General features: G+C 40.9%; 1 protein-coding gene across 3 annotated transcripts in view; it reads right to left on the bottom strand.

Annotated features, from left to right (window-relative positions):
- plxna2 (plexin A2) overlaps positions 1–26004 on the bottom strand; it is a 160418-nt gene extending 134414 nt beyond the window's left edge. The window contains exons 1-2 of one of the 3 annotated variants that reach the window (XM_004560401.3): positions 25938–26004; positions 395–1728 (exon numbers count right to left, since the gene is read on the bottom strand). In XM_004560401.3, the coding sequence (XP_004560458.1) occupies positions 395–1594 (1200 nt within the window). In that variant the 5' untranslated portion in view covers positions 1595–1728; positions 25938–26004. Of the gene's footprint in view, positions 1–394; positions 1729–24899; positions 25484–25937 lie in introns of those variants that run through there. The other 2 variants (XM_004560399.3, XM_004560400.3) reach the window with 2 other exon arrangements.
- Between the last annotated feature and the right edge of the window lie 1749 nt (positions 26005–27753).

Raw genomic sequence — 27753 nt, 5'->3', positions numbered from 1 at the left:
AGAATCTAAATGTAGAAGTTGCTCAATTTATAAAAATTTCAGACCTTATTATATAAATGAATAGCTCTTTTTTGGTTTTCAGCTACTTGAAGCTCAAAGAATTTAAAAGGAAAAAAAAGTATAAATTGATTCATCTAAACACGAATGTGCAAAACAGAAATGTGCAAGTAATTATTCGCCAATTTATCAGTGTCCTTACATTATTTCCTATACTATCCCAATAATATTTCCCAATGACAAGCGTTTCAAGTTTTTCAAATCCTCTTTCACATTGTTACCATATGGAAGAGGGTTATTTCAATTGTTCTCCCTTTCACACTCTGGATGATCTGGAGATCTGTGGATGGGTGCATGTAAAGCATGAAGTGTTTGTCATCCATTTAGTATAACTCACCGCTTTGGTGCACTGCACATCCTTCCCAAGCAGCCAATTAAGTTCCAGGTTTCCTTCTCCCTGGTAGCAGGACTGCAGGCGCTCCTTAATTCGTGCATTGATGTCACGAATGGTGAAGACGCAGAGCGCTGAGTCATCTGGTGGGCGATGGAACTGCTTCTGGCCCTTAGAGAAGATGGTGAAGAGCACATCATCGTGGGCACTGATATTGAGTGATGCAGCGAGAACACGTCCTGGCTTGCCAAGGTAGGCAGCCTGCAGTAGCCGGTACTCAACACCGCTCTTCACACAGCCAATAGGCAGGGAAACATAGGAGTGGAACTTGGGGTCATCTTTGCAGAGGCGAACAATGCGAGAAGTGTAGAACAGGTCACTGCCGGATCCGCTTGACGACATGCTGTTTTCTGGTGTCTCGGGCTGAACAGTCAGGAAGTAAACAAAGCTGCCGCTGGCAAAGCCATAAACATAGTAGATGTCAAAGTGAGAGACCAGTGCCAGTGTGTCTGATGGTATCTTTATGAGGGAGGACACAAAATCTGTGTGCAATTCATAGTCAAGCATAGCAGAGGATTCTGGGTCACGGGGCAACTTTCGACTGGAGATTGTAGGAAAGTAGTCCTGTTTGCCATCTACCGCCGTGCCAATAAACAGGGTCCCATCCTGGCCCTGCGAAGGCACAATGACCCCATACATAGTCCCAGTCTGGTTTACACTAGAGAGGTAGTGTTCTTTCTTGTGGGAAGGCTCCACTAAGATAAAGAGGTCATCCAATCTGAGGAGTTTACAAACTCCCTGGTACAGGCTGCCACAGGCCAGCAACCGGTTTTGGGAATAATCAATTAAGAGAAGCTTGTTGACATTGTTGGTTGAGACAAGGGGCTCAGAACAAGGCTGGACAATCAGAGGAGGGTAGCACGCCTTGTTGTCATCCTCTGGGCCTGTGTCATGGGAGACTAGAAGAGTCAGGTTGCCTGAGAGCTTGTACACACGGTTGACTGCTCCAATATACAAAGCGCCTGTGGTTTGGTGAACTGTCAGGTGGTTGAATACCCAGTCCCGACGTTCAGGGTGGAAACTAGTAAAAGTCTGCCCATTGGATAAAGCAGGTATTACTATGAGCCAGAAGCCTAGTAGAGCAGCCATTGGTCCCACTTTAGGGTTAAGTGATAAAGTTCTGCGAAATGCTTGCTGGCCCTCCATGTTTAACAGGCCTGGAAGGAAATCGCTAAGGGAGTTGAGAGAATGGATGTAATGAATACGTGGAGGAGACCTTTGCCTTTGTGTTGCTGAAGGCTATCTTGCAGGTCAAGCTTCACAAGGTTTTTCACATGTTTCTGTAAAAGAAAACAAGAAACAAAGAGAAAAGTTGTAAATTGTCACAGCTGAGTTACATGTCACACGAAGAAGATGCATTTAAGAGTGTTTCAAAGTGAAAAGGAATAAGAGGCTCAAATTTAATAAAGCAATGAGCTGTGGAGAATAGACAATTGGTGGAAACCATTATGGTGCACATTCCAAAGGACAGGGCAGGTTACAGCAACGGAAATTAGCCTGACCTGACTCATGCTAGCGCTGCTGCTGTCACCACACACTGAGTAAGAGGTTTCCAAGAACAGAAAAAAGGCCAAAACAGGCATTGCTCGCTAAAAGCAAGGTCACTGTGTTGTGAGACTGACTGTCTTTTTCTTCCAAAACAATGTGACACTTCAGTGAAGCTAACCTTTTACACATGTATTATATTCACTTATTTTATTAGAAATGGTTTAGAATATTGTCATAATTAGCATCTGTATTTCTGAGTTATTGTCCATAACCCTTTATGAGGATTTTAGTAGCTGAAACTTTGGCCATGGCAGATCTAGGCAGTTTATCTTTAAATCAAAGTGAATAATTGTGTCCAATTTGGACAAAATTCCAAATACCTTTCCAAAGATATTCCATTCACAAATGGGATGGGCATAACATCACAGTGGCCTTGACTACTGACCACCAAGATCTAATCAGTTCATCCCTGAGTGCAAGTGAATATTTGGGGCAGATTTAAGGAATATTTCGTTCAGAAAATACATTAATCTGTAGCGACCTAATGTTTGATCTTTGACCACCAACATCTAATCACGCCATCTCCAGATGATAGGGCTTACCTACAAAGGAAAACCTAAAACACATCTTCAATATTAGAGACCATGCCAAACATTAGCACACAGCTTAACGTTGTGTGCTTTGTTATCCTTAAAACATCATTCTCTTCTTTTTATTTTTATACTGACCCCATCCTCACGATTTCTTTAAACACATCCCCTATCAGTTGCCCATTTTGATATACTATATTAGTCAAAATGTATCACGCTACAATTAATGCAACCATGCTCTGCCTGGGCTGTAAAGATCTCTCTCCATGTGCTATAAAACCAAGCAGTCTGTCCCCAGGAGTTAATTATCTCATCCATTGGAAAAGACGGCCTGGATCTCATTACTGGAACAAACTGAGAACAAATTGGAAGCCACTTGCACACACCCCTACTCTTGCTCTTTAAGGGGCTCATTTTTATAGACTCTGAATCTATTAATTATTCTTTTATACAATTTATTTATTTATTCATTGTTTATAAATCAAGTTCCTCTAATACTGGTGTGCTCAGATCACAACTGATTAATTTAAAGGTGATTTTTGTGCTGCCTATAATTAATCCCTCCACTGTAATAGATATATACAAAACATCCTCATGCAAAGATTAACTAATAGAACATCTGATGTATGTATGAGTGTGTCTCATTCCCCAAGTATTATCGGTGTACTCTATCAGAACCAAGTAGTGTAAGGGGCTAACAAGTGGAGAGAATGGCAGTGCATCCTAAAATCAAGTACGATTAGGCGTAGCGATCCAACAAGGGTAATTACTATGGCGCTGGAGGTGGTAAGCTGGGGAGTGACATGGGGACGCCGGGGGCTTGAATGTGTCAGAGACGGCCCTACGTCGTTTGTCACGCTCCAGATTTGCATTTCCAGCAGCGAGGGCACAGAGAATCAAGGGTGAAAAGATGTGGCCTGAATAATCAGTAACTGCACCTTGAATTAACAAGCGACTGAAAAGGGGAGGGAACATTGTATGGGAAGATACTGAATAGCCAGCTTACATTGTGACGTGTTCAAGGCAGGTTTGATTTGCAGCAGTAATTTAGGGGTCCCTTTGAGCCGTGTCAGCCCTTTCATAGACCTCAATCCAAATCCGTTAATGGCCATCTTAGGGTCCCTCCCTACTCCTTGTGATCGAGTATACTACACAGCACCATCTTAAATATAACCCTAAGGAAGCATATTGATCTATGTGTCCAGAAACACAGGTCCTAAAGCCCAGTCAACCTGTTCTTGGTGTGTGTGCACAGGCAGAGGCGTGGGAGGTGCGCTGTCCCAAAAGCACTTTATTAGCATGGTCATAAAAGTGCCAGTGACTCTAGAAAACAGCAAGGGTCAGACCCCCACCCTCACTTTCAGTTGCCTGCATGCTGCCATGCTCCTTTGTTTGAGTTTGTACATGGTAGATTTGCAAAGTGGATCCCTTTGGTGGCATAATCAGTTTCCTGCTGAGCTAGCTTTTCGCTCAAGCCCCAAAGCCTTTTGCCCTTTAGATCTTACGCTCCACCTCCACGCTTTAATCGTATGTATATACAATGTTTTAAGGCCATCCATCTTTTCTCCTTCTACTTTTTATTTTTCCCTACGTTTCCTCAGTTGTCAGGAGTAAAATTATGCATCAGTCTCTTATGTTGTGGCAACAGCTGCCCATGCAAAGAAAAAGAGTGACTGAATGGTGTAAATAAAAACCTCCACAAAAAGGTTATCCCCTCATATTGCTTTCAATAACACAGGGAATGAAGTCTTTGTTCAAGCTGATTGCATGACCACCTCTTTGTTGCACTTGACATAGCACTCCACAGTAGTATGCAGCTGAAGACTTTAAAAGAATACGAACAAAACTCGATCCCCCAGCGTGCTCTTTAGTTCAAAGCCATATCTTTCTTTTGTTTGTGAGAAGTCAGAATTAAGTAAAAGAAAATTAACATATAAATGCAACCAGAAATTATTCATACTTAAACATAGTTAACTAGTGACCTGGAAAAAGAAGAGGGCATGACTATGTTGACATTGAATTACAGGTAAACTAGAATATAGGCACATTTGCAGCTAGTAGTTCTGAATAAAAATTCAGACTTTCACTACATGAGATTTTTGCCATTAATGCTGAGGCACGGATGACAATCGACGTTTTATTTGTCTTTTAAACATAGGGTGAGCGGATGAACCAAAAAAGTCTTGTTCCTGAAATAAATTCAGTGTGCAGATGTTTCACAATTGTGGCCGTGGCACAGAAAGAATGATAGACTGCCATGATGACAAAACTGTCAGCGTCAAATAAGAATATAAAATGGAAAAAAATTATATAACAAAACAAAATTCTTTATGGTCATTCTCAGTAGATTTCCATTTTAAGACTCACACTCATATGACAGTCTCTTTGGCAGACGTAGAAGGCAAAGAAAGAAAATCTTCATGTCAAGAGAGACGGAAGAGAACTCACGTTCCCGCACAAACGCAAGCTGTGATCATGGCTTGGAGAAAAGACAGTTTTTGCAAAACTTCCCATTCATAATGAATAGTCAGGCACACAAAACACTGTGTTGGCACACTCAGCCAGGCTGCTTCAGAGTGCTTGTTAAACAAACTGGTCCCACTGGCTGCATGTGCACTGTCACTGTGACTGGTTGTGGGTCTCTTGCTGAAATGCTGGTGATTTCCCCAGCCACTGGGCATGATGCTGTGACAATGCCAACTGTGGCCAAAAGAGCTGGATTGTAGCACTTTAAAAAGATGCAAAAGAGCGACATTAGGTACAGGACAAGGATAAAGGAGTGGCGAAATGCAAAACGAGAGCTAAGTAAACCCTCAATGATGGTTGGGAAGAAACAGCCTGAGGGTAGTCCAGCAACTAGCAAAATGGCACAGGAGAGAAGGAATTTGTCTTTGAAGCAGGAGCAGCCCTAAAGCTCCATCACCCTCAAATAGGCAGCAGGTCTTCTGCTTTTGTGCTTTCCCCCAGTTTATTCTCTCTACATCCTAAGCTTCTTAACACTCTAGCCAAATTTGCTTCATCTGTTAAATTCATATTTACAGCAATTGTACTGCAGAAGATAAAGAATGTAAACCAAATCCATTTATGGTGCTGAATCCATTGTTGTTGAATTTAAAAAAAAAAGAAAAAAAAAAAGGAAATGGGAGATTGTAATTTCATGCCTTGGATTAATGTGTTATTCCCTCAACGATTAATGTAAAGCATGAAATTTGAAAGCTTAAGTGAAAGTGATATGCTTCGAATCAAAGAGACAATTTGGAACAAACCTTCCTCAACTTTCTAGTTAGGAAAAGTACAGTTAAGGGTTTAAAAATATGTTGGATTTTTTTATTCATTTCCTGGTAAACTTTTCAGTGGATGTGGCAATTTGGACAGTAAAAATAAAAAGTTTTATATTCCCCAAAGGGAGATCTCCTTCTATAGGAACCGATAAAAAGTATTAGCAGTAGAGGTTTGTCTATTAGTCTTCTCTCTTTTCTGCTATCAGGAAAAGAAATAATGAGAGGCCTCGTTAGTATCTTATGTTGTTGAGCTGGAGTTATATTCATACATTCTTCTGTGACAATAGGAAATGAATTTCTCTGTTCCAGTGCCATTACGATCTGTCAGCTTCCAGGAAAACTATTCTCCAGTCATCCATCCTTCCAGCCACTGCAAGGAAACATAGCATTTTCTCCTGCTACGACCCAATAGCAACAGAAAGGGAAAACACCCTCAGAAACCACAAGCCCTCCAGTAACTATCATTTAATTCTGTCTGGTTTCCTGTGCTGTGATGTTGGACGTGGTTGGTTATTCCCAATATTTTCTTGTGTAACGATTCAAAATTCCACCATAAAGATAAACCCTAATAACCAGGAGGAAATTACTGTCATTAAAGCCTTCCTCATAACATAAAAAATAGTCCAGAGCTGCTAAATTAAAACCATCACTGTGTAAATGTTTTAATTTGACCTTTTTATAAGCCATTTAGTTGTTGTTTGTCTTTTGACATGATATGTGTGAGGCTCTGAGCTATGGCTGAAAGAGCTGCAATTTAGCGATGCATAGTAAATTAATGCACAGTTGCTCACAATTAAGCATGAGCTCTCTGGGCACTCTGACAGAGCACTTTGCATCCAGTATTTAATAGCACTATCTTTGTTAGTGACCCATATCAGTGCACTTGCTCATGAGCATCTGAGTTTAGAGGCGTACAGAGAGGCCTTGAACTGCTTGTCAATGAGCTGCATTTGTTGAAAGCAGTCACAGTCGTGCCCCAGCTTTAGCATTATTTTAATGAAAACACATAAAAATGATTAGAACAACCCACCACAAACTTACATAAAAACATTTTTCATCAGGTATAGTCAAGACTTAGCATAGACGCTTATTCCCCAGTGCAAACAAGGGCATGTGTACCTAATCCTTCCCTTTAACCCTGTCTCTACACAGTTCCACTCCCACTTCACAAACTTAACACACTGGTATTGCAGCTAAAACCAGTAACATTTACTAAAGAGATTACAGTGTCACTGCTACTCTAATTATATTTTTCCGCTCCCACAGCCGCTACATTCTCCTAACACACAGGCATGCACACATTTAAACTTGTACTTTCATGCAAGCTTAGACATGTACGTATCCACAGCTACAATGAAAGATACACAAATACATAGTGGCAGCTTCAATGTAAATGAATTACTCCTTTTCCCTCTCAATTCTGCTCTGACTGACAAAACTAACAAAGCTCTACATGCTTTTGTTCATTTGAAGGATGAATCCTGAGGCATGATCTTCTCAATCAATCCCAGCATAGTCATATGTGGTGTACGTCTCATCATTGCTGTCTGTCATCCGATGAGAGCAGATTTCTATTAGGAGGCATTTCCATAAATCTAAATTGTAAAGGGCCTTAGTGAGAGCAGAGCAAATCCTCAGTGGGCAAAGAAAACAAACAAAGCAGGATGTCAGGGGAGACCACAGGATCAGATATCTACCTCAGCTCATACACAGATTGAAATTGAATCAGGCTTTTTTTGATTGACATCATACACATTTTATCAAACCGAAGGACCTTAACTACTTTTGACGCACGTGGTGGATGCTGGGCTGTCCTCGCACTTTGAAAGTCTGTATAATAGTATAATGGAAGCTAGATGTGAAGAGATCCATTTAAGTTAAAGTAGATGGGGTGTGTTTCAGTGGTTTGCGTATCTGAAATTGAATCACTTTCCTATGAATTACTGAAGAAAGGAAATTTGCAAACACACAGCTCACAATATTTTGAACACCTGTAAAAACAGTAGCATTTTGTCCTTTCAAGAGGTTATCGTGAACTGAGCAGAGAAAGAAGCATTTGAATAAAATCAATTCATCTGATCTCTTACATGACATTATGAATTTAGGCAGTTCAGCAAAGCGAATATTTTGAAACTCGTAACTACCAATAGCTCTTCTCATATCTAAGGCAACTTCATAGTGGCCAAATCTCAATGCAAATTTAAGAGTCGGTGAAGCAGACAAATGAACTTGGCAAAATGTAGAACTTGGCTGGTGTGCCAGGTAGCAGGTGCAAAGGACAGCTAAAGGGGCATTGGTCTGAACGAGTGGGCAATTGCGCGTCTTGTGAGTAGAAATGAAATGCATGAAAGGCTCAGTTCGTCTTGCCTTGGTGAAATCAGATTGCATAAACTCTGTGCTGTAGCACCAAACATAAGAGAGGTAAAGGCAGCCGAACCAAAAAAGACACAGATGACATTAAACCAAGCAATACCACACTCCAGCGCAAACTGCGTGTGTGGATGCAAGCAGCTGCATCATCATAGCATGTGTCTATGTGTACTGGTTTGCGTTGATTTACTTAAAAAAGAAAAAAAAAAATCAGCAGACTTTCCCCGCAGAGGCGTTATCTGCCTGTAGCTGCAGTCTGCTAAACAAAGCATGGACTCTGACCTTTGGTGTGCAGCTGCCAAGTCAGAATAAGGCACCGATGGACTGAACCTTCTGTCAAAAAAATATCATGCCAAATCCACAGTAAAACACCAGCAAACTGATCTGCAAGTGGGGAGATGTGTGTGAATTTAAGTACTTCTTCCATACATGTTCCATATGTGTGTGAAACACTGCAGGAAGACCTTCCATATAATGTGTAGTAATATGAATTTTCTCCATCCACAGCTTCATCATTTGTTCAACTGGGATCATAGTCCTAAGGCATGGCTCAGTGGTCAAGGTGACTAATGCTGAAAGGGTCTAAGAAAGAAGGAGACAGAGGGAAACCGAAACCCAAAAGAGGGATAGAATCAATGATGGTGTATGAAAAAGACAAAGAATGTCAAGTACTGCTGCTAGTTGACAAGGCTGTTAGAGACTACGGCAGCCATAACTCTAGAAGTTGGCATGGTCTCTCCATTATCTGGAGAACATTGGCACAACATGGCTGGCACACTCAGGCTACAGGAAGATCAATCAAAAAGTGAAAGGAATGAGGAGGTCAAAGACGGTCAAAGATGAGTGAAATCTACACAGGACTATTCTTTGGTCTAAATGTATAATAGATCTACTCATTACATGACGAGACCTGTTATTTCATTCAGGAAATGCAGAGGGGGAGAAGGAATGGTTATACAAGAGATTTTGGAGGAGAGGAAAAAATGATGTGCATCCTGTCAGTCAAAGTAATCCCTTCATTTTCTACTGCTACCGTTTCATCTAAGGACTGTATGATATAGCCTGGAGCTCTGTAATCACACGCTGGTTGAAAGGATGAGGCTACTCTGGGTTGGCTAACAACCAGGCACTATAAACTCAGCAGGAAACACACTTTTCTGTTGAACTGCTCTACAAACATGGTCACTATGGATCCCTGCATGGTTTACAGAGGATAGGCTATAGATAAGGTAGTATGTGGGTTTAATTTTGATTATAGCGACAAGTATTGCCCAACAACCAGGGCTGTGGTGTAACTTAGAACAGTGAGAATGTGATCTGTGATGTAAGAGAAATTTATACTGCTGTGCCAGATATAGCTCTATCAATGCTAAAAATCAATAATATCCCAGTGCAATTAAAATAACAGTTGAGCATGTGACCTCAGTTTCTGTGAATGCTCTGAATGCCAGAAGAGTTGGCTGGCAGGATGCACAGTACCGGCATTGAAGGACAAAAATGGGGGGGGAGGGAACTAACTACATTATGCAAAAAAAAATCATATAAACACCCATCGCTCTTCCATGAACTTTATGAGTCATTTTTTTTTGTCTGATAATAAACACAAGAGTCACTCAGTTGCTCATTTCCGCAGTGTGTACATGCTGCGTTTATACGAGTTGTTGTTCTGTCTGTGTCAGTGCGCATGCGGCTGATTTAATTCCTTGTGCTTATCCAGGACAGCAGACAGCTTTCTTTGGGACTATTCTGTTTACAGCTAGCCACACTCCTCCATGGAAATTTTAACAAACACAGCAAGACTGTATAAACAAATGCTTCTTCTTACAAAAGTGAAATGTTTTTTGCTGTCACACTGAAAGCATGAACCTACAGCTGTCACACTGGGTCTATGATTTTTTTTTTCCTTCCATTCTAAGCTTCAGCACAGATCTCAGTTCTCTCAAACCCCAACTCTTAAAAGGGTCAGCCGCAGTTCTGTACAAACACACTGGACTGTCTTATCGCAAACGTAAGGCTGCTACCTTGCAATGGCAGCACTTGTGAGAAGTTAAACCGCCTAACCCTAATGACCCACTCTTCTTTCCTGCCACAGTGAGTGCAGAAGTATAGCAGTCATGCTTTGTCCTCACAAAGTCCAATCCTTTTTGCAATAAAACCTGAATAAACACTGAAGTTTGACCAAAGGCAAACAGTGTCTCTGTTTACAGTGGCAAAGATAATGAGACTTTAAAACCTGTGACCTTAATATGGAAACATATGAAAAAACCTATAAACATATGTAACTCATTTTTTGTCTGGTAATCTAATTAACATTTGACCAGTAAAGTATCAAAGCAAACTTAAGTTAATGTTGTGGTATTTTTTGTGAACCCCTACAGGATGAAAAGAAACTTTTACCCATTGTATTCACAATCGGCTTTGACCACAAGCATAATGTTGTGTGCCTCTCGAATACACACTACTGTCTAAGGACCATTAAAGCCTATTTTCGAGAGCTCTTTGCTTGGACACATAAAACAGATGCATTATCACACAGCTGAGCAGGGTTCAACCTCTCTCCTGTTCTCTCAGTCTGTTTCTCTCTCTAACTCAGCCTGGTCAAGGCCCTTCTAATTTCATCAGGGGTGATAAAACACCACAAAATCAGTCTGTGGTTAGTTACTTAGCCCAATCTCCCTTTGGACGAGAGGCAATAACAGCATGTGGTGAGGAAATTGGGTGCTTATTCACACAGAAGGATACATGCCGAGCAAGCAGAATGGCCTGGTTACTGTCAAGACTGTGCACAACAGACCACAAACAAAAACAAAGGTAGTGACTGTCTGTCTGTACACTGAAAATAATCATCAGGTATAAAGCGAGCAGAAAGGAGATGAATTGGACCCAAATGTGCCACAGTTCCCACAACAAAACTGCAACCACCTGCAAACTTTGCTCCACTAGGAGATCTTTACTTTTAAATCAATTGAGAAATGCTTAATTTCAAAGGCTGATTTGAAAGCTTTCCAAACATTTCTCAAATGGGTAAAGTGCAGTACAAAGCAAAGCAAAGTTACACTGCTACTACAGACCACAGCTCGCAGGAAAGCTTACACTACATTTGTATGCAAGTCCAACTAGGGTTTGCAATGAATATGAATAATAAAGCAGTAGTGAGTGCTGCAGTAAGCATTAACTCAGTCTTGCGCATGGTGGGCGTATAACAATCCACCTGATCGTCCTCAGGGGTGCAGCAGCTGCTGCCAGGCTATGCCAGGACAGGACTGAATATGATGGGACAGAGCACAGAGAGCAAGCCAGATGACTGACTGAGTGAATTGCTGGATCAGTGCTGAAGCACACACGCATGCCTTCCGGCCTGTTCCATGTGAGCCCCGTACAGGATGCAGTTCTGGCTGGGATACGGTGGAAAATCAGCACTTGCTGGTTTCCTGTCAGATAGTGTCCTGAGAATCTAGCAGGCATATCACCAAGGCAAACACTTTTCAAATAAACACACACAGAACAAAGATTGTTATAAACTTTGCTAAACATATGAGATGTTTATTTAGAAAAACTCTAGTACACAAATAAAACATGATGCAGCTGAAGTACAAGCAAATCTGATAAGAATGCTGCCTGCACAACAATCAGCGTTGACTAACGATACTGGCTGATCACAGATGTATAATCTAACAGATATAAGCCAAAACACTTTTTTTAGTAGAGCATACTGCAGATTTGTGCTGCAGTTTAGAAATGGTGAAAATATTGGTTTCTGGTATCTGCTGCTATTTGTCTTGTTAACTGCTATTGGCAATATTAACTAGTGGCTGTATGTTCCATTGATTCTGTAGTCCTTATACCTGCGATGCAGATACATAAACTTAGATTATTAATATTCTGCTCATTCAGCCCACTGTCTGTCAAAACTGATGGCGAAACGTCCTTACACACAAGATGTCTGTCTACTTTGATGGACAAGGTATCACATACCTGATACTGAGGGGTCACTTCCAACTTGTCATTTGTCAACAAGAAGGGTTACTTTCGAAGGAGTGTGTTTGAACCGGTACCATGAATGTTTCCTAATCCTAATGTTAGTAAGGTTTTCTTTTAAAAAGCAAGGCAAGGGAGAAAAAAAAAAAATAGTGCAAAACAAAACGGACCAAATGTGAAATGAACCAGGGTCTCTTGAAAATATCCTGCCCCACCCATGCCAACCTCCTTATGAGGACTTTGCTTTAATATGGGAATGTTATCTTTTAGTGTCTCATACAGCCACAGCTGAAGCATACGAGTGGAGCTAAAAGACAATTTCCATATACTGGAGAGATAAAGGAAGAGTCCTACAAGCTGCGTTACACAGAGTGTTGGGATGTAAAAAGCTCCATTTACTCATGTGTTGACTGGCTGAAGCACTTTCAAACAATTATATTTTCTTTCAATAATTATTTTTTGTTTCGCTGCCACAAAAAGACTAATTAACCATTTTCTTTCAAAAGTCATCAGGCTATTGACCAAGTTCTTATTTTGATCACTGAAAAGCATTTCATAATCTGTGTATTAGGCATATAGTACACATCTTCCAGGCCGCTTAGATCAATTTTTCCAAGCATCAGCATACGCACTGTGATGAAGTACAGGGATCAGTAAAGAGATCCAATACTCGCCAGGTTGAAAGCGGCGCCACGGACACAAACGACCAGGGAATAGTAAAGATCTAGAGACTTCACTTGGCTAGCTTGCTTGTTGCTTGGTCCACTCTGCTGCTGCGTCAGCTCTGGGCTGGGTATTGCTCTTTTTGATGAACTACGGAAATGTAAACAGCCTAAATGTCAATATAATTGACTGATGTAACCACAATAACTACACACCAATATTATTTACAAGCAAAGCATGTGTGTGAAATGCCTATAATGTACACGATCTGTGACTACAGAGCTGCTCTGAGTGTGTCAGAGCTGTATGAAGAGCTACTATAGCCATTCTGGGAATAAGTGCTTCACACTCATTTTCACAGGCCAGAGACTCCCGAGTCTCTCTCCCTGCTCTTGCTGCAGATATAACATGTAGACAGGCAGGCCATCTGTATTCTTCAGGCAGACACCAGAGACCATATTTTATATGTGGCCACCCAGCCTTATATAACCGTCTGTCAGTAGTGTTCTTGTACGACATCTTGATATAGTCACCCAAAGAGCAAAGAGGCTTGGATCTCTGGAAGGCATAGCGTAGAAGTAATCGCATATACTTGCATGTACAGAAGTAGGTCTCAACGGGGTATTACAACAAACAAAAATACAAAAAAAAAAAAAAATCAGAGAACGAATTTCCCAAATCCAGCTGAAGTATTAACTAGACTGTAATTCTAACAACGCTTTGACTGCATGTAAAATGTTGGGCATGAGAAATACTTGGATAGAGGACTTATCTTGGAGTATTCTGCCTTTCCTTAGTCACCAAATCACTTTTACAAGCCCAGCCTCCCCCTTTCTCAAGCTAAATGTAGCGGTTGTATTCTGAGCATTAAAATTGATCAAAGACTAATCTCTGCTAGAACGATGATTAAAATTACCATCTGTCTCCTTGTTAAGGGCGTAAAGTAAGCAGGGACCGGATCCCAGATTGCAAGATGCAGAGACATAAAGACAGAAAGTCAAAAAAGAAAAGTGCAATAAACAGAGGAGAGCGTGAAAGGAAAGACCAAGAGAAACAAAGACACGACTCAAAAACAGACAGAGGAATAATAAATGAACATAAATCAAAGAAACGAGCTTTCCTAACTTGGTCACTATGACCAATGCCAAACCAAGACTCTGAATTCCTCTGTGGCAGCTTCTCCCTCAGTAACTCTTTCTTTAGGCCGCACACATAGATGATGAAGCTCAGGGAGAAATGCTGTGGCTTCACTACTTTAAATGTGATCATAGTCTGCAGGTTTAGTAGAGCAGTAAAATGAAGTTTCAACAAGTAGGCCAGCTCGCTGCATTCAACAGATAAATCTCACTGAACTCTTTCAATGATTAGTGTGCTATTGCAGAATATATGATGAAACTAAAGCCCACAATGGAGTCACCATAAACACAGCAGTGGGCAAACAGAGTATTTCTCTCTATCACCAGATTCTGTCATTTCTTAGTTGGGGGATATGGGGAGGCAAAACACTGGATTGAGTACTTAGCAGCCACCCTTTTTAGCCAAACAAAACAGCCCTGCTGGTGCTGCTTCCCATAAACTACATCAGCAGTAGAGAAAACATATAATCATACTCCAGCAAAAAACTGCAATAACAGGAAAGAGAAAAACGATAAAAATCGACTATTTGCTACCCTCGAGAAAATGTAACCAAGGGGGGGGGGGAAAAGCCCCATTCAGCATTTCATCAGTAACATAAATAGGAGCAGCTGGGGCAGAATAACATGCTGAAGTGGGCTAATTAGGACACTTGGTGGTTGGTTCACTGCTGTTTCAGTCTGCCTAGGACCCACTAAGAAAGAGTGTGTTTTCCCATTAGTCTGGAGTATTACACTTCAACACACACCTACATCATCTACAAGGATGTAGATGCAGATCCGGTGAGATCACCAAAGCATGGTTAGTCAGCTGATCCCAGGTCTTCAGTTTTCCTTAACTAGCCCAGTGCAAATGTTCTCAGTGGGTTTGTTTTTTTTATACCTCTCTCTGGCAAATGGTGCCCTTCACTCCTACGAAAACAGCCTTGTCTTCCGGTTCCGTCACTCCCTTCCAGCTTCCTCTTCTCTTCCTGTCTGACTCGGTATCACAAGCAAAAATCCCAGACCTCCCCGTTTCTTCCTTTGTTTTATAAAAGAGGCTGGGAATGCTGCATTTCACTGGTACTGGGAACCCTTTGAGAATTAAGTGTGACCCTGTGACCTTGATGAGTCACGATCAAGGTGCTGACAAACAGGAGCAATACGCCAGTTTTTCAATTAAGAAGCTCTGATTCTGTGTTTATAGAGGTTGATCACATGCATCCAAGACACAAATCTAAAATCATGATCCGAGTCAGAAAATCTCAACAAGATGAAGTCTTAGTAACAGCATCAAGTGCAGAGCAAACTCATAAATGACATCTCACTGTTGGTTATGTTCAGTATAGCTGCATTTACATTCTGCAACCACTTTCTCTTCCTGGGAAACACCCTTTATTGTCAAACATTACAAGAAGACGCATGATGTTTGAAGCACATTTTTTTAGCTTGTGTTTTAAAGGCTTTGCACTAAATTAACGTAACAATATCTCCTGCAGCGAAATCATTCTGGCTAGTCTTCAGCCTGCAGTTTCATTCTGCTTCCTTTGCTTTCCCTTTTCTAACTGGTTGTTTCAAGTAATAGTATGCAAACACAGGTGGAGTTGTTTACATTGACACAGAGCTACTGTACATTTTCTGCACCACAGGGAGCCAAGCAAGCAGAGACACCCCATTTTAGCTTTTTTTAGACTTTAAGCCATTGAAGCTACTAATGCTTTGTTGAACACAACCCCAAAACACTGTGCCTCAACAAAATAAACAAAGCAAAGGGGTCCTTTATCAGGCAAGTCCATGTCTGTGCACACTGCAGCGAAATAAGCGTGTCTGTGCGCCCTGAAATGATGGAAAGTATACGTATGCACATTCTCACTCTATTCAACAGTAACATAATGCCCAGTAGCCCGTTCCTGTTTTCCATTTTGTAATTTTCCTTTTGGTTTGACGATGCAAAGCAGAATGCAGGCCATGGTCCCAAAACACAGGTGAATGCAAAAATGCGCTACGATTTCCCAGCCATATGCCAGTACCCTCTGGCATGCCTCCACCCACCTTTGCAGCTTCTCCCTTTCACAGGAAAGGAAGGTGAAGAGAAGAGGCAGACAGATGAGTGGAGAGTGGACACAGAGGATATGATACTGCATTATGTAAATCCCCAGAACAAATAAAACATGGACACTTTCAGTGTGTAGCTAAAAAATAAATTACTCTACTTCTGTTTAAAAAAAAAAAAAAAAAAAAATGCTGAATAAGGACACTCTTTGGGGGACTTAAAGTCATGCAAAAGCAAATTATTTTTCATTCAACAGTATGTGCACAAAAATATGCCTGAAACATTGTGCATACTTTGTAAATAAATGCAAATCCACCTCACCTATTCACCCCTGTCAGGTTGAACATGTTTTCTGAGAAATGTGGGGGAGGACTTGAGGCAGCAAAGGCAACGCGGCTTGTGTAAAGTACTTAACGGTAAACATTGTACTTACACGCTCAGAGATGCCTTCTGCAGAGAGAAAAATATTTCTAATTCCCAGCTTTACTCTAGCTCTTACTGCAAGATGAATGAGGAAATAAAGATGTGTCTAGTAAAACTGGGCCTGTAGTGGCAATAACGTGTCAAATATCCTTTGAATGCACCTTCTGTGTGGATAATGTACTGTATTAACTTCTATAGCATAATTCCCTAACTGGAGCAGATTAAGACAAGAAAGGATGCTCATTCATTGCTTTCAAGTACAAACCTGCCCAGTCAATCCTCAGTTTTCTCACTCTCTCTGCTTACTCACCTCCCTTCTTCCACTTTGCCTCCCTTAGGCAGTAAGATGTTTCAGAGCAGTCATGTTTAATCAACATCTTCATGGACAACACAGGGATTTCAAACGGTCCACGGCAAAAGGTTTGGTTGTCACAATCTGAATAATTGTCTCATATCTTGTTTCATTCTCCTTAAACATTACATTCTTGCCCTGCACAAAAAAAAAAAAAAGTAATGTATGCAAAATTACTGTTGAATTTTTGAAACATATGCACAGGTTTATTTTGTTGTTACCACAATAAATATGCCAGTAACTTTTTCTATCCCAGCAGGCTTGGGCAATCTGCATACAGCTGAGCCCGCTTCACTCCAAGTGAAGCAGAGAAAGTGGTGATGATGTTGTAGGAGACAAGCCTGCACCACTAAGGCATGACAAACTCTGATGGAAACAATAGTGTCCGAGGAGGAAGCCAGAAAAGGCGCGCCTCTCCAAGTGTTTCCACCAGAGTGATGAAAATCTTGTTGAAAGTGAAATAAGTTTCAGAATATCCCCTGACACATTCACTGTGGCTCAAAACAAAGAAAACTATTTGGATGTCAAAATGAATATATATTTATATTTTTTTTAAAAAACTATGAGGCTAAAAACAGTTCATCTACAAGGCTACGAGAAAAACAGGTGGAGGAAAAGGAATACGCGATCTGTCAGCTCGAAATGAGAAACTCTTGAGCTGAGAGACTTAACTTAAAAAAAATCCAGATACTTCAGTATCAGTGGAAACGTGCCAAGAATTTAGACTCAGTGATCGTATTAGAAAAGACAGAAGTCGTTTTTAATTAAAGATGAGATAGTTTAAGCTAAGATGAGACATAGAACACTGAAATATTTTTAAATAAAAAAGGTTAAAGCTAAACCTTTCCATGAAGTATTTTGTTTTCTTAACAGGCTATGTAAGGCCAGTTTGTGGCCTGTGTTGTTTTGGAAAACTGTAAATGTCCAAAAGGCAACAACAACAGCAATAGTAGCAGTAGTGGTAGAGGTAATTATAAACTGCTAGTAAATGAGGCCAAACGCCCACAACTTGTGTTGCAGCTGATGGTCGAAAATGTGATGAATTTTGATTATGTGTTTAGCATGGCATCACATCACATGATAATAATTTTCTTTGTAGGTAACAAGAAGATATTGCTGTCATCTTTCATATATCATTGGTTATGACAGAGGAAGAAAAACATGCCTGTCTGGGTGAGCTCCTGCTGAGTTCATGCAGCGTTCCTCTTTGATAGCAAAGGGCACTAGGAAGTAAGGGTGGTGGAACAACAACATCCAACATTCCCATTATAGATTAACCTTGTTAATATAAACACTGTACAGTGTGATTCACAGTGATAACTTTTGCTGATTCTTTTTGACACGACACATTCCCCTAAAAGTCACTGCTAAAAAAAAAAAAAAAAGAAAAAGGAAGAGGTTTTTGCTTCCTCAGTATCCCACACATTTCACAAAGCCCTATGCTTATGGTGTGCTGAGCTGTAATCTAAAAGGTTGGGCAGAGGTGAAAAATCAACAACAAAAGCAATTACATTCATAAAGTGTTATTAATGGTTTGGGTCACAGCAAGTTGGGAAAGTAACGACATGTCCTCACAGACTTTGTGTGGGCTTCATGACAAGCTGCCTCCCTTTTTTAAGTACCTTTCATCCCTTTTCTCCTGCTGGTTTCAGTGTGTGGATCAGAGTCACGGATTCATGCATAAACATAAATGTTATCCCAGAGGAGTATTCATTTCCTCTGGCGTGGACACTATAAATCACCTTGGGCCAAAGTAAAGAGTCTGCAGTCTACAGACTGGCGGCACAAACTCTAGTCCAGACTGTTTTTTTTTCATCATGCATCCAGGATCTTTCTTCCTGTACCTTCAGAAACTGATCAAGCATTCAAGTAAGAAAGAAAAGAAAAAAAAATTTAAATTACATGTGAAGTTTTGCAAGTAGAAGCCAACTCATTAATTGTTTTCCTTTTTGCCTCTATCAAAATTGCAAGGAAATAAGAAGCCACAGTGGGGCAGATTCTGTGTTTTGAAGTTGTGGGAGTTTCAAGGTCTTTCATCATCAATTTAGCACAATTTACTTTGGTCGACGACAGTGGAAAAAGCTAATCAGGAAGATGTGTGTGCACGCAACAGAAGGAACAAGATAGCAGAGGAAGGGGGAGGACTTTTCCAGACAGTTTCTGTTTGCGATCTAACTCAGGAACAACTTTAGAAGGCCTTATTTCCCCTTTTTTCTTCTGTTTTCTTTCTATTGAAGGATGAGGATGACTCAAAGATCCTGCCTCATACTGAGAGAAGATATCAACCCAGATAAGGCCACAGCTGAGTGCAAAATAGTAACAAGACAGCACAAGTGCAAGCACCAACATGTCACTGAGTGTTGGAGCCCAATGAGGGAATTTTAGCTTTTGTTCGATGCTAACATTTTTTCAGTCAATACACTAACTACAGAGAAAATTAAGTGCACGTAAATTCACAGATTTTCTTCATTTTACAATTCCAGAGCAAATACTTACATTGTTTGACAGTTGTAAGGGGTAATGGCCATAACAGCCCCTTTGAGTTGAAAGCGGTTCTAGTTGTAATTGGCCTCAGTTTATATGGGAGGGACAAAGCTGCCATTGGCCGGACTCCCCTATAGCACATGAGCAGACTAGACAAGTAATGTCTGCACCCCTTTTCCTGTAGTAACCATGGTAACAGTGGCAGGCAGGGGCATCCTCATCACCAGGGGGCAGTGTGGGCAGCGCAGCATGTTGTTACCCTTACTGCCTACCCTGGTATATCGTCTTGAACATGCGCACACACACACACACACACACACACACACACACACAAAGTGCCACACAGTCAAACTAAAATAAATTAAAATGGACACAAACACATGGATCTGTGAACATATGACACACACACACACACACAGTCATCTGCTCCTGACAGCTGCCCCTTGGCGCCTAACAGAAGCCCCCTCCCACCCTGCCTCTCCTTTTGTTGCTCACTTATTGTTGAGTTTTCCACCAAACAAAAACGCACATCCTCCCTTGACACCAGCTAATTGATTATTGATGGTGCCAGGCTAAACTGACTTATATTCAAATACATGTGAAAGGAGAAAATGGTAGAGACAATGCATTCAGTGCCTTTCATGAAAATGAAGTCAGTCAAGGTATTTGGATGTAAAGCTTGAGGTCTCTCTTGTCTCTTGTTTTGTAGCTGCTGTAGCTTCATAGGCAACCTTGGAAGCAGTTTGAGGACTAAAGCGAACGAGGAGGAAGAATATAGTTAGTGATCTGGAAAACGGTGGTTGGAGAAATAAAAATCATAAAAGCCTTGATGGCTTGCTGGGGTGACAGTCTGACTTCCAGCCGGTGAGAAGATCAGTGACAAACAAACAGCCAGACTTGTTATTCTGCGGGTACCTATGCCATGATTCCTGCCCTTATCACTGGCATCGCGTAATTTTGTTACACGTGGTAAATATAGGATGGTTTGTGACAGCAGAGATCAGATAAAGTGAGAGTGCCTGGGCAGGGGAATGTGGAAATGGGGCTGAATGCCTAAACAGGCTGTTGTGTGAAGGAGAGAGACTGATGATTGTGGCAGGCAGATTGAGGCACTAAAGAATGGCAGAAGCAAGGGATCCTGTCCCATGGAAATGTGTCATGAAGTCAGTTCTATTAACATCTTAATAAAGGCTTCCCAGGCCCTGGAGAGCATTCGTGAGCAGACTGCCTTCTACTCTCACATAGAGGCCCAAAGCTGCTGCTGCTGCAGCATGTCAAGGAGAGAACAGTTAAGTTCTGCCAGTATTGCATTGTAAGAGTGTTAGGCTTCCCAAAGGAGCAGCCTAAATGCCTACCCACAAACATGCTCCACTAAATTCCTTTATTCCCCTTTCCCTCTACTTTCATTTACTGTCCATTTCTCCATCTGTTGGATTTAGTGGCCCTACAAAAGGCTTTGTTTCAGCAAGCTGGCAAGCTTTGGGACAGCAGAGTGTGCATTGGGGTTCACTGCTAAACTTGCCACCATCAATAGGGAGAGCAGGATCTGGACTGGCCACGGCTGCACGGCAGAGGGATGACTGTTAACCATTCCCTCTTGGTCCTCTGATGAGACCGGCTGGAGCCTGTCTGGAAGCTGGAGACACACACACACAGCCTATATCTTGTTGGGGGAAAAAAAAGCCTACAGCTTGACAGATATGGGGAAACAAACTCTCTCAACAGGCTTATCACAGAGTTACAGAGAATAAAAGTCCCAGCACGGTAACTGCTACAGCAGAAAAGGTGGCTTTTTTCTTTCAAGTACTCACTGTATATGATGAAAAATGAAATGCAAAGTGGCATTGATTTTTGCACTCTGTGCTATGTGTTGTTCATACTGAGCAAGCTGCTACTTAACAATGTAGTGGCCTGTAGTCATCAATTTAAAATGGTTTCAACGATTCAATAAGTCACTGAAGGCAACAAAGCACAACTACTCAAGATGATGAAAATGGCTACAGCAGCATGACTAGACCATTAAATGTAGCCCTGTGGTGTTTTCAAACATCTGCCATTGTGTGGAAATTATCAAAGAGTAATTCTGTCCTGTATCTTCCCTGGCATCTATAGGTTCAAAATATCAGGGGAACTTCTTTAAATGAGGATATAAAAACACAGAAAGCAGAACAACGGATTGAGTATTGGATAACAGGTTTTTTTTTTAATGGGTACAGAGTGTTGAATAGCTCTTTCTGCACTAAGAAATTGAAAAAACACTTCATAATGATGCCTCACCAATATCTGAGAATCAAAAGTTTCTTGTGGTGTAATCCACAAGCAGAGCTCCAGACTTTCACTCCTAATTTAACATATAAGCCGTTGTACAAACGTTTGATAGGATAATCATCACCTAAAGAAACTCTCTCTACTTGGAATCTGATGCAAGACTCATCAGAGATCAGTTTTAAAAAAAACTTTTTACAATCAGTATCCAGAGGGGAGAGAGCAAGCACGGAAGATATAAATTGAGCAGAGTAGTGGTTGTGATCTTCTGCTTTTCACTGAAGCCAACCAAACTCATCACAGACTAAATGTTCTCCCTGGCTCCACTTGATCATTATCACCAAAGATCCAGATCTCTCTTATGTCAATTCTGTTTCTCTCGCTCACAGACACAGACACACACACTCAACATAAATACAGATTCCAGACACAAGCATGTGCATAGCAAGGCTGAGTGAGCGGAGCGTGTGTGGGTCAAGTAGATTGAGATCTCTGTTGTGACAGCTGGACAGTTGAGAGGTTCAGATAAACAGCCCACAGTGAGGGAAGACAGGAGGCCAATTGCATTAAAACAAACACTCAGTATTTGTACACTCTATCAGATAGGAAAGAGAGGACCTATATCTATAAGAGAATGAGTCGGTGAACCCACAAAAGCACCGTTATCAGCATGTGTTCAAGTGTTTATGTATGTGTGAAACCAAAAGACAGTTGGGATAGTGGGGGTTGTTGTAAGCTTGGGGTGGGGGGGGGTGTTCAGAATACACAGCCGCTGAGCACATTTGCAGTATTCACTCATTAAGAAATAGGTCAAGGATTCTGCCTGCATGCGTAGCGACTTGTCAAAATCTCTCAAGCTAAATTGTGGCGAGTCTGGCTGCCTTAAGGGGGGAATCCAAAGAGGAGCAAGCGGCATGCTGTGTGAATGCTGGTGGTGAGAAAAGCAGCAACAACTCATTCAGCAGCAAATTGTGCTTTTAAAAAACTGCTCTGAGTATCAGCACGGCTGCTAAAGAGTCCAAGTAAAAGGACTCGACCGGAGAGGGGTTGTGTGTTCACATTATAGCCAAATAATTAACTCAGCTCCTTGTTTAGACTCTTTGCTCTTCATCAACAGAGGACGCTCTTGAGCCAGCAAGAGTTTGTCGCAGATACTGATGGATGCTGATGGTGGCAGTGGTAGCTGTAGCGACAGGCAGCCTTGTCCAGGAGATTATGATGCCTTAGACTCTCTTCAAACAAGGCAGAGCACATTAGAGGACCAGCTTCTCTTAAGAAACTGATATAGGTCATTCATTTAAACAAAGCAAATGAAATTCCAAAATATGTTTGGCATGAAGACAATATCCAGAATAATTCAAACAAAAATGCATCTATGCTGTACGCTGCTCAGACTACACTATTAAAGAATGAGAGATTGAAACATTCCCTGGGGAAATCTAGAAGTAAAGTACAGACCTATGCAAATCATTCCAGAATGCACTGCTGATGACACAGCGACACTAAATATCTAATCAAAATAGCCCCTTATAAAGAGGTAAAGTGGGGAAGCAGCGGCAGAGAAGCATCAACAAAGCTTGATCTAACTTTGTCCAGTCAAAGCAATTTCTCTCCAGCTTGGTGAGGTTAACCTTATTGATTGGATGGATGTGTGATGTTTTGGTTCTCAAAAGGCGTTCTTGAACGGCATGAGTTCAAAGACTTCACTTGAAAGCAATTCATTGAGCAGAATTCTTAACATTTCTGCTTATATCCTCCATTATTTGAAAGGGGAACAAATGAACTGAAATTCTATGCTCTCAGAAATATTTCACATGATGAACAGCAGAAATGTTTTTAACTAACAGTAATACAGACATGGGTTACAGAAGATTCATAAATGATAAAAAATAAAGTTGAACTAAAATAGAAAATAGCATAGTCATATAGCAGCTGCTGGCTGGTCAATCGGATAATGAAAGCACCACAATATTACAGAATGTCTCCTTTTTCTTCATTAGATTGGAGTTAATTGGGTGAATATAATCAGAATGTGATAATCAAACCAATGCTGAGTGCTGGTTTGTTCTTCCAAAGGCAGCAATTTCCACCCTGGTGGTTGCTTTGGGGTCAAACTACTGTTTCATTTTGAGATGGATATTAAAATAATTATCTGAATGGGTCACGCTTCAGATGCAAAAAAACCTGATTGCACCAAGAAGGAAGGGGTTTTGATTGCACAAGCCGAGGGATTAATATGCTACCCATCAGCCGTAGCAGATGTAAGTCATTTTCATGCAAATGTAAGGCAATTTTCTACTTAAGACAACATTTATTTTCTTTAGAGTCATTGTCATGGGTGCTTGCTGGTGAACTGGCAGTCAGACAGGGAAGGAAGATTTGTAGGTGCATCTGCTGATCTGGACAGACGAGGTCTGAAGTCAACCTGGAATACTAAATTGTTGCCAGCTGGCACTATTACATTACGTTGTTGTTGTTTTCAGTGTTATAGTTTAGGTTTTTGATTTTGCCACTTGAGAATGAGGCAACAAAAGTGGCAAAATTTGCATAATGTCACGTTGTGAGACCAAGTCATTTTGAAGTGAGATATTTAACAATCTCCAAGTCATTCTGACTTTAAATTCATAGATCACTTGTTGCAGAAAGGCAAGGATCCAGATCTGTAACCTGTTACCTGCCAGTATATCAAAAGTAATAACTATGTGTAGTCAAAAGCAAATTTTGATTTTTTGTTAACACACAAAGGCTATTTCCTGAGGATACTGTGTGGAAGACCATGCATGTGTAATTGTGAGACGCCAACAAGGCCAACAAATCAAAATTATTAGAAAGCCAAGCTCTGTGATGACTGCAAGCAACGCATTATAAGCACTCCACTCTAAAAATAACTCCTCTGGTCAAGTAAGTTCATTATATACTTACACAATCAGAAGAAACTAACAAGCAATAATGATGCTAACCTTATGATGTATCACCTCAGTAAAACCTACTGTAATCCAGTAATTCTTATGTACTGTGAGGCAACCAAATTCTAATGAATAGGGGAAAGAAGGAGAGTAAATGGCATTAATGTAAAAGATTACAGACCAACGACTGTGCGTAAAGCCTTTTGTTGATCTAACTGCAGTGCTTTTAAATGCATAAACCCCGCACGGTATTTACAATGCCACCTTGTCATTCTAGTGGGAGCAGTGGCAACGATACAATGTACCCCAGCACTGCACACAGCCTGCAGCCTGAGATGAAAAATGCCTCTCCACAGTTGACTCTCCGCAGTGTCGGATATTAGCTCTTTGAGGAACAGAGTGGCTGACAGTCATAGGGGATTTACGCAAATATTTGTGCCCGGTAAGGCTGATTTAGCCTTAACGAGCGTGCTGATCATCACTCACCCCTTCATTTAAAGTGAATCTCCCGGTTATCCCTATCCTGTTCCCTCCAATGCTGCTGCTGTCTTCTGGGCTTTAACTGATGCGCTGGACTCGCTTCAGTTCCAAAGCGGGTAAGAAATGTTTCCAAATGCTCGAGCAGGTCAAACTGTCCCTTTCAGGATAGTTTTAATAGTCAGTAGCCTACTTCTTCCAATTTATAAATACTGCCTGTACGCATACGGAACCTGTGAAGGGACGGCGTCATTCATTGAAGTTGAAACCTTCGTCGTCGCCGGTAATTCCGAATTCAGCGCGTAAACTTCGTGGCAGAGCCTTCACCATCTGAACTGACCTGTTACTTTACCAGACCATGTCACAGAAACGGCACATTCCTTCAGTTTGGCATTCACCGTCCTCCGAGCTGCTCTGTAGGACATGAAGGTTATGTACAAGCCGTGGCCAGAGTTGCCATCATCTGGCGTTGTGATTTCGCAGCATCGGTTCAGACCCGCAGCGTGGCTTTCTCACAGGGCTCTGCCGGACTCATAGAAATCGGCTCCATCAATGTACAGTAGTCTGTGTATGCTGCCTGTAGCTGGCACACTGCGCTTTTAGACCCAGCCCCCTCACACTCCTCACGCTCATTATGGTGTTAACTGTTTCCGCCCAAACATTAATCATACATAAAAGAAATAAACATTTACGTCGGCTACCATTTAATAATTCACCAGTTTTAGTACAAAACGTGGAGTTATAAAAAGTAAAAGATTTTAAACGTTAATATTTAATCACACACACATACAAACACAAACACGGCGGGTTAGAGAAATGTGCAGAGCACCATCTACCCACCTGCCAAATTACATTTTTACCAAAAATAACAACAATAAAAATAATATGCTTCAGTAAATATACACTAAAGTTCTGTAGCGTATTAAGCATGATTAAGAGTTTGGAAAATTCTTTTAACAAATGTCTAGTTGTAGTTTTCTTTTTAGGAATCGCCTATATAACTATAAGATATTTGTATCACAATTATGAAAAAGAAAAAAATCTTACCTATGACAGCATTTTGTCCTTGCAGAGCACACTGAAGCCGGTGTCGGTGGCATGTGCTCGTCCAGCTCTGTTTCTGTTAGAGTACTGCCATCTATGGATTAAACTGTGAACATACTTCTCGCTCCATCTCTCTCGCTATCTCTCTCTCTCTCTCTCGCTCTCACTCGCTCTCACTATCTCTTATATTTTTTGGCATTTTACATTTATGACATTTTACAAAAAGAATCATTATTTCTTTTTGGGTTTATTTTCTCTTCATCTGTGTATTTATTGCCCCACTCAACAGCTGATCTGAGCAGTTATGGAGTGTTCCAAGTTTGGAAATGATACTCACAAAAAACAAAGCGTTTTCTAATCCTTAAATCTTTTCCTAAAATGCGTGATATTAGTGACAAATCGCCTTGAAGTTATGGTATGTTGCCAGATGCCCATGCTTTGTCTCCTCTTTCTGCTGCAGTGTCTGTTTTGATTAGTTTGGTTGTGTGCGTGTGTGTGGTTTTTAGCTCTAGAAAAAATGTTTCTAGTGTTTTAGACTTCAGTATCAGCTATGTTCTATTTAGTTTGAAGACATTCAAGAATCTTTGACATGACATATTAGCATTTTCCCCTAAATGCTTTGATCAGTGATACTTTTAATGCTCTTTGCATGTGGCACTGAGTGGGTCACTGGGCAATGCTGTAGTTACCAGTAGAAAAGCTACTGTATTTGAGTTTATTAAGCTAAAAAACACAAAGCTAATGCCATTCAGCCCATGGATTTTGCACTTCAGACCTGTGATTGTTTGTCCACTTCCTGTCCAGCAGGGATTCTTGAGTCAGTAACCAAGCAGTGTTGGCTTTTAACACTGAACAGCCATTGCTTTCAGATACATAAACAGTAACATTGTTTAGTTATGAAGAAGTTCAATATATTTAATTTTGTTACTAGTATATTTTTCATTCATATCCTGCAATTTGATCAAACCTTTCTGCCTGGTACTTTTGTACCCATATGGTCCGTGGTAGGAGCTTCTTTTTTTTTGTACATGCAGAGAGCAAAGCGAGAGTCAAATTCTTTTTTTGTGTGCACAAACTTGGTCAAATAAAGATGATTCAGATTCAGATTTCTTCTATTTTTAACCTCACTTCAAGGTAACATCATGTGAAGTTGGCTGTAAATGTTTGCATTTTGAGGAGATTTTGACTTTTCCAACCAGAGACACTGATGTTTATCTGTGCATGAAACAGACATGAGGTACTAAAAAAAATAAAGGTGGACTGCATGTATCCACACACATATCTGCAAGTGTACATAAAATAAAAACATAAAATAAAAATGAAACTGCTGCAACCGGTTTATATTTTGAAGATATGCTAAATTTCAGAGCAGCCTCAAAAAAGTTGAGCAGTTGGTATTGGTATCGCATTAACTGGATCAGCTTGTACAATGCAATGTGTATATTTATTATATATTTGTGTATCATATTGTGTTCTGTTGCAGTAACTCACAGTAATTACTTTGAACTAGTTATACCACAACCCCCTCACCTTCTCTTGCATTTGTACGCTCAGTGGCTTATGACAAAAAGTAGGCTATCCACATCTTCTGACGCATCAATAATGCAGTGTAGTGAAAAACTAGCCCGGATCTGCCATCAAAACTATTGCAAAACTGCCAGGAGGAAGAAGATGTGGAACAACCAGCGTAAGTACACTAAAAGCACAGCGCCCACTTAAAGACAGGGTCAATAGCTGGAGGGTGTCCATATTGGAATTCCACCGCACTGCCTCTCAAATGGATCTTAGTCAACCCTGGGCAGCAGGGGTAATCAAATAC

This window comes from Maylandia zebra, linkage group LG20 (assembly GCF_041146795.1).
Source record: "Maylandia zebra isolate NMK-2024a linkage group LG20, Mzebra_GT3a, whole genome shotgun sequence".
NCBI classification, from domain to species: Eukaryota; Metazoa; Chordata; class Actinopteri; order Cichliformes; family Cichlidae; genus Maylandia; species Maylandia zebra.
Note: the sequence above shows the minus strand (reverse complement) of the source record. Positions and strands in the feature narration are given on the sequence as shown.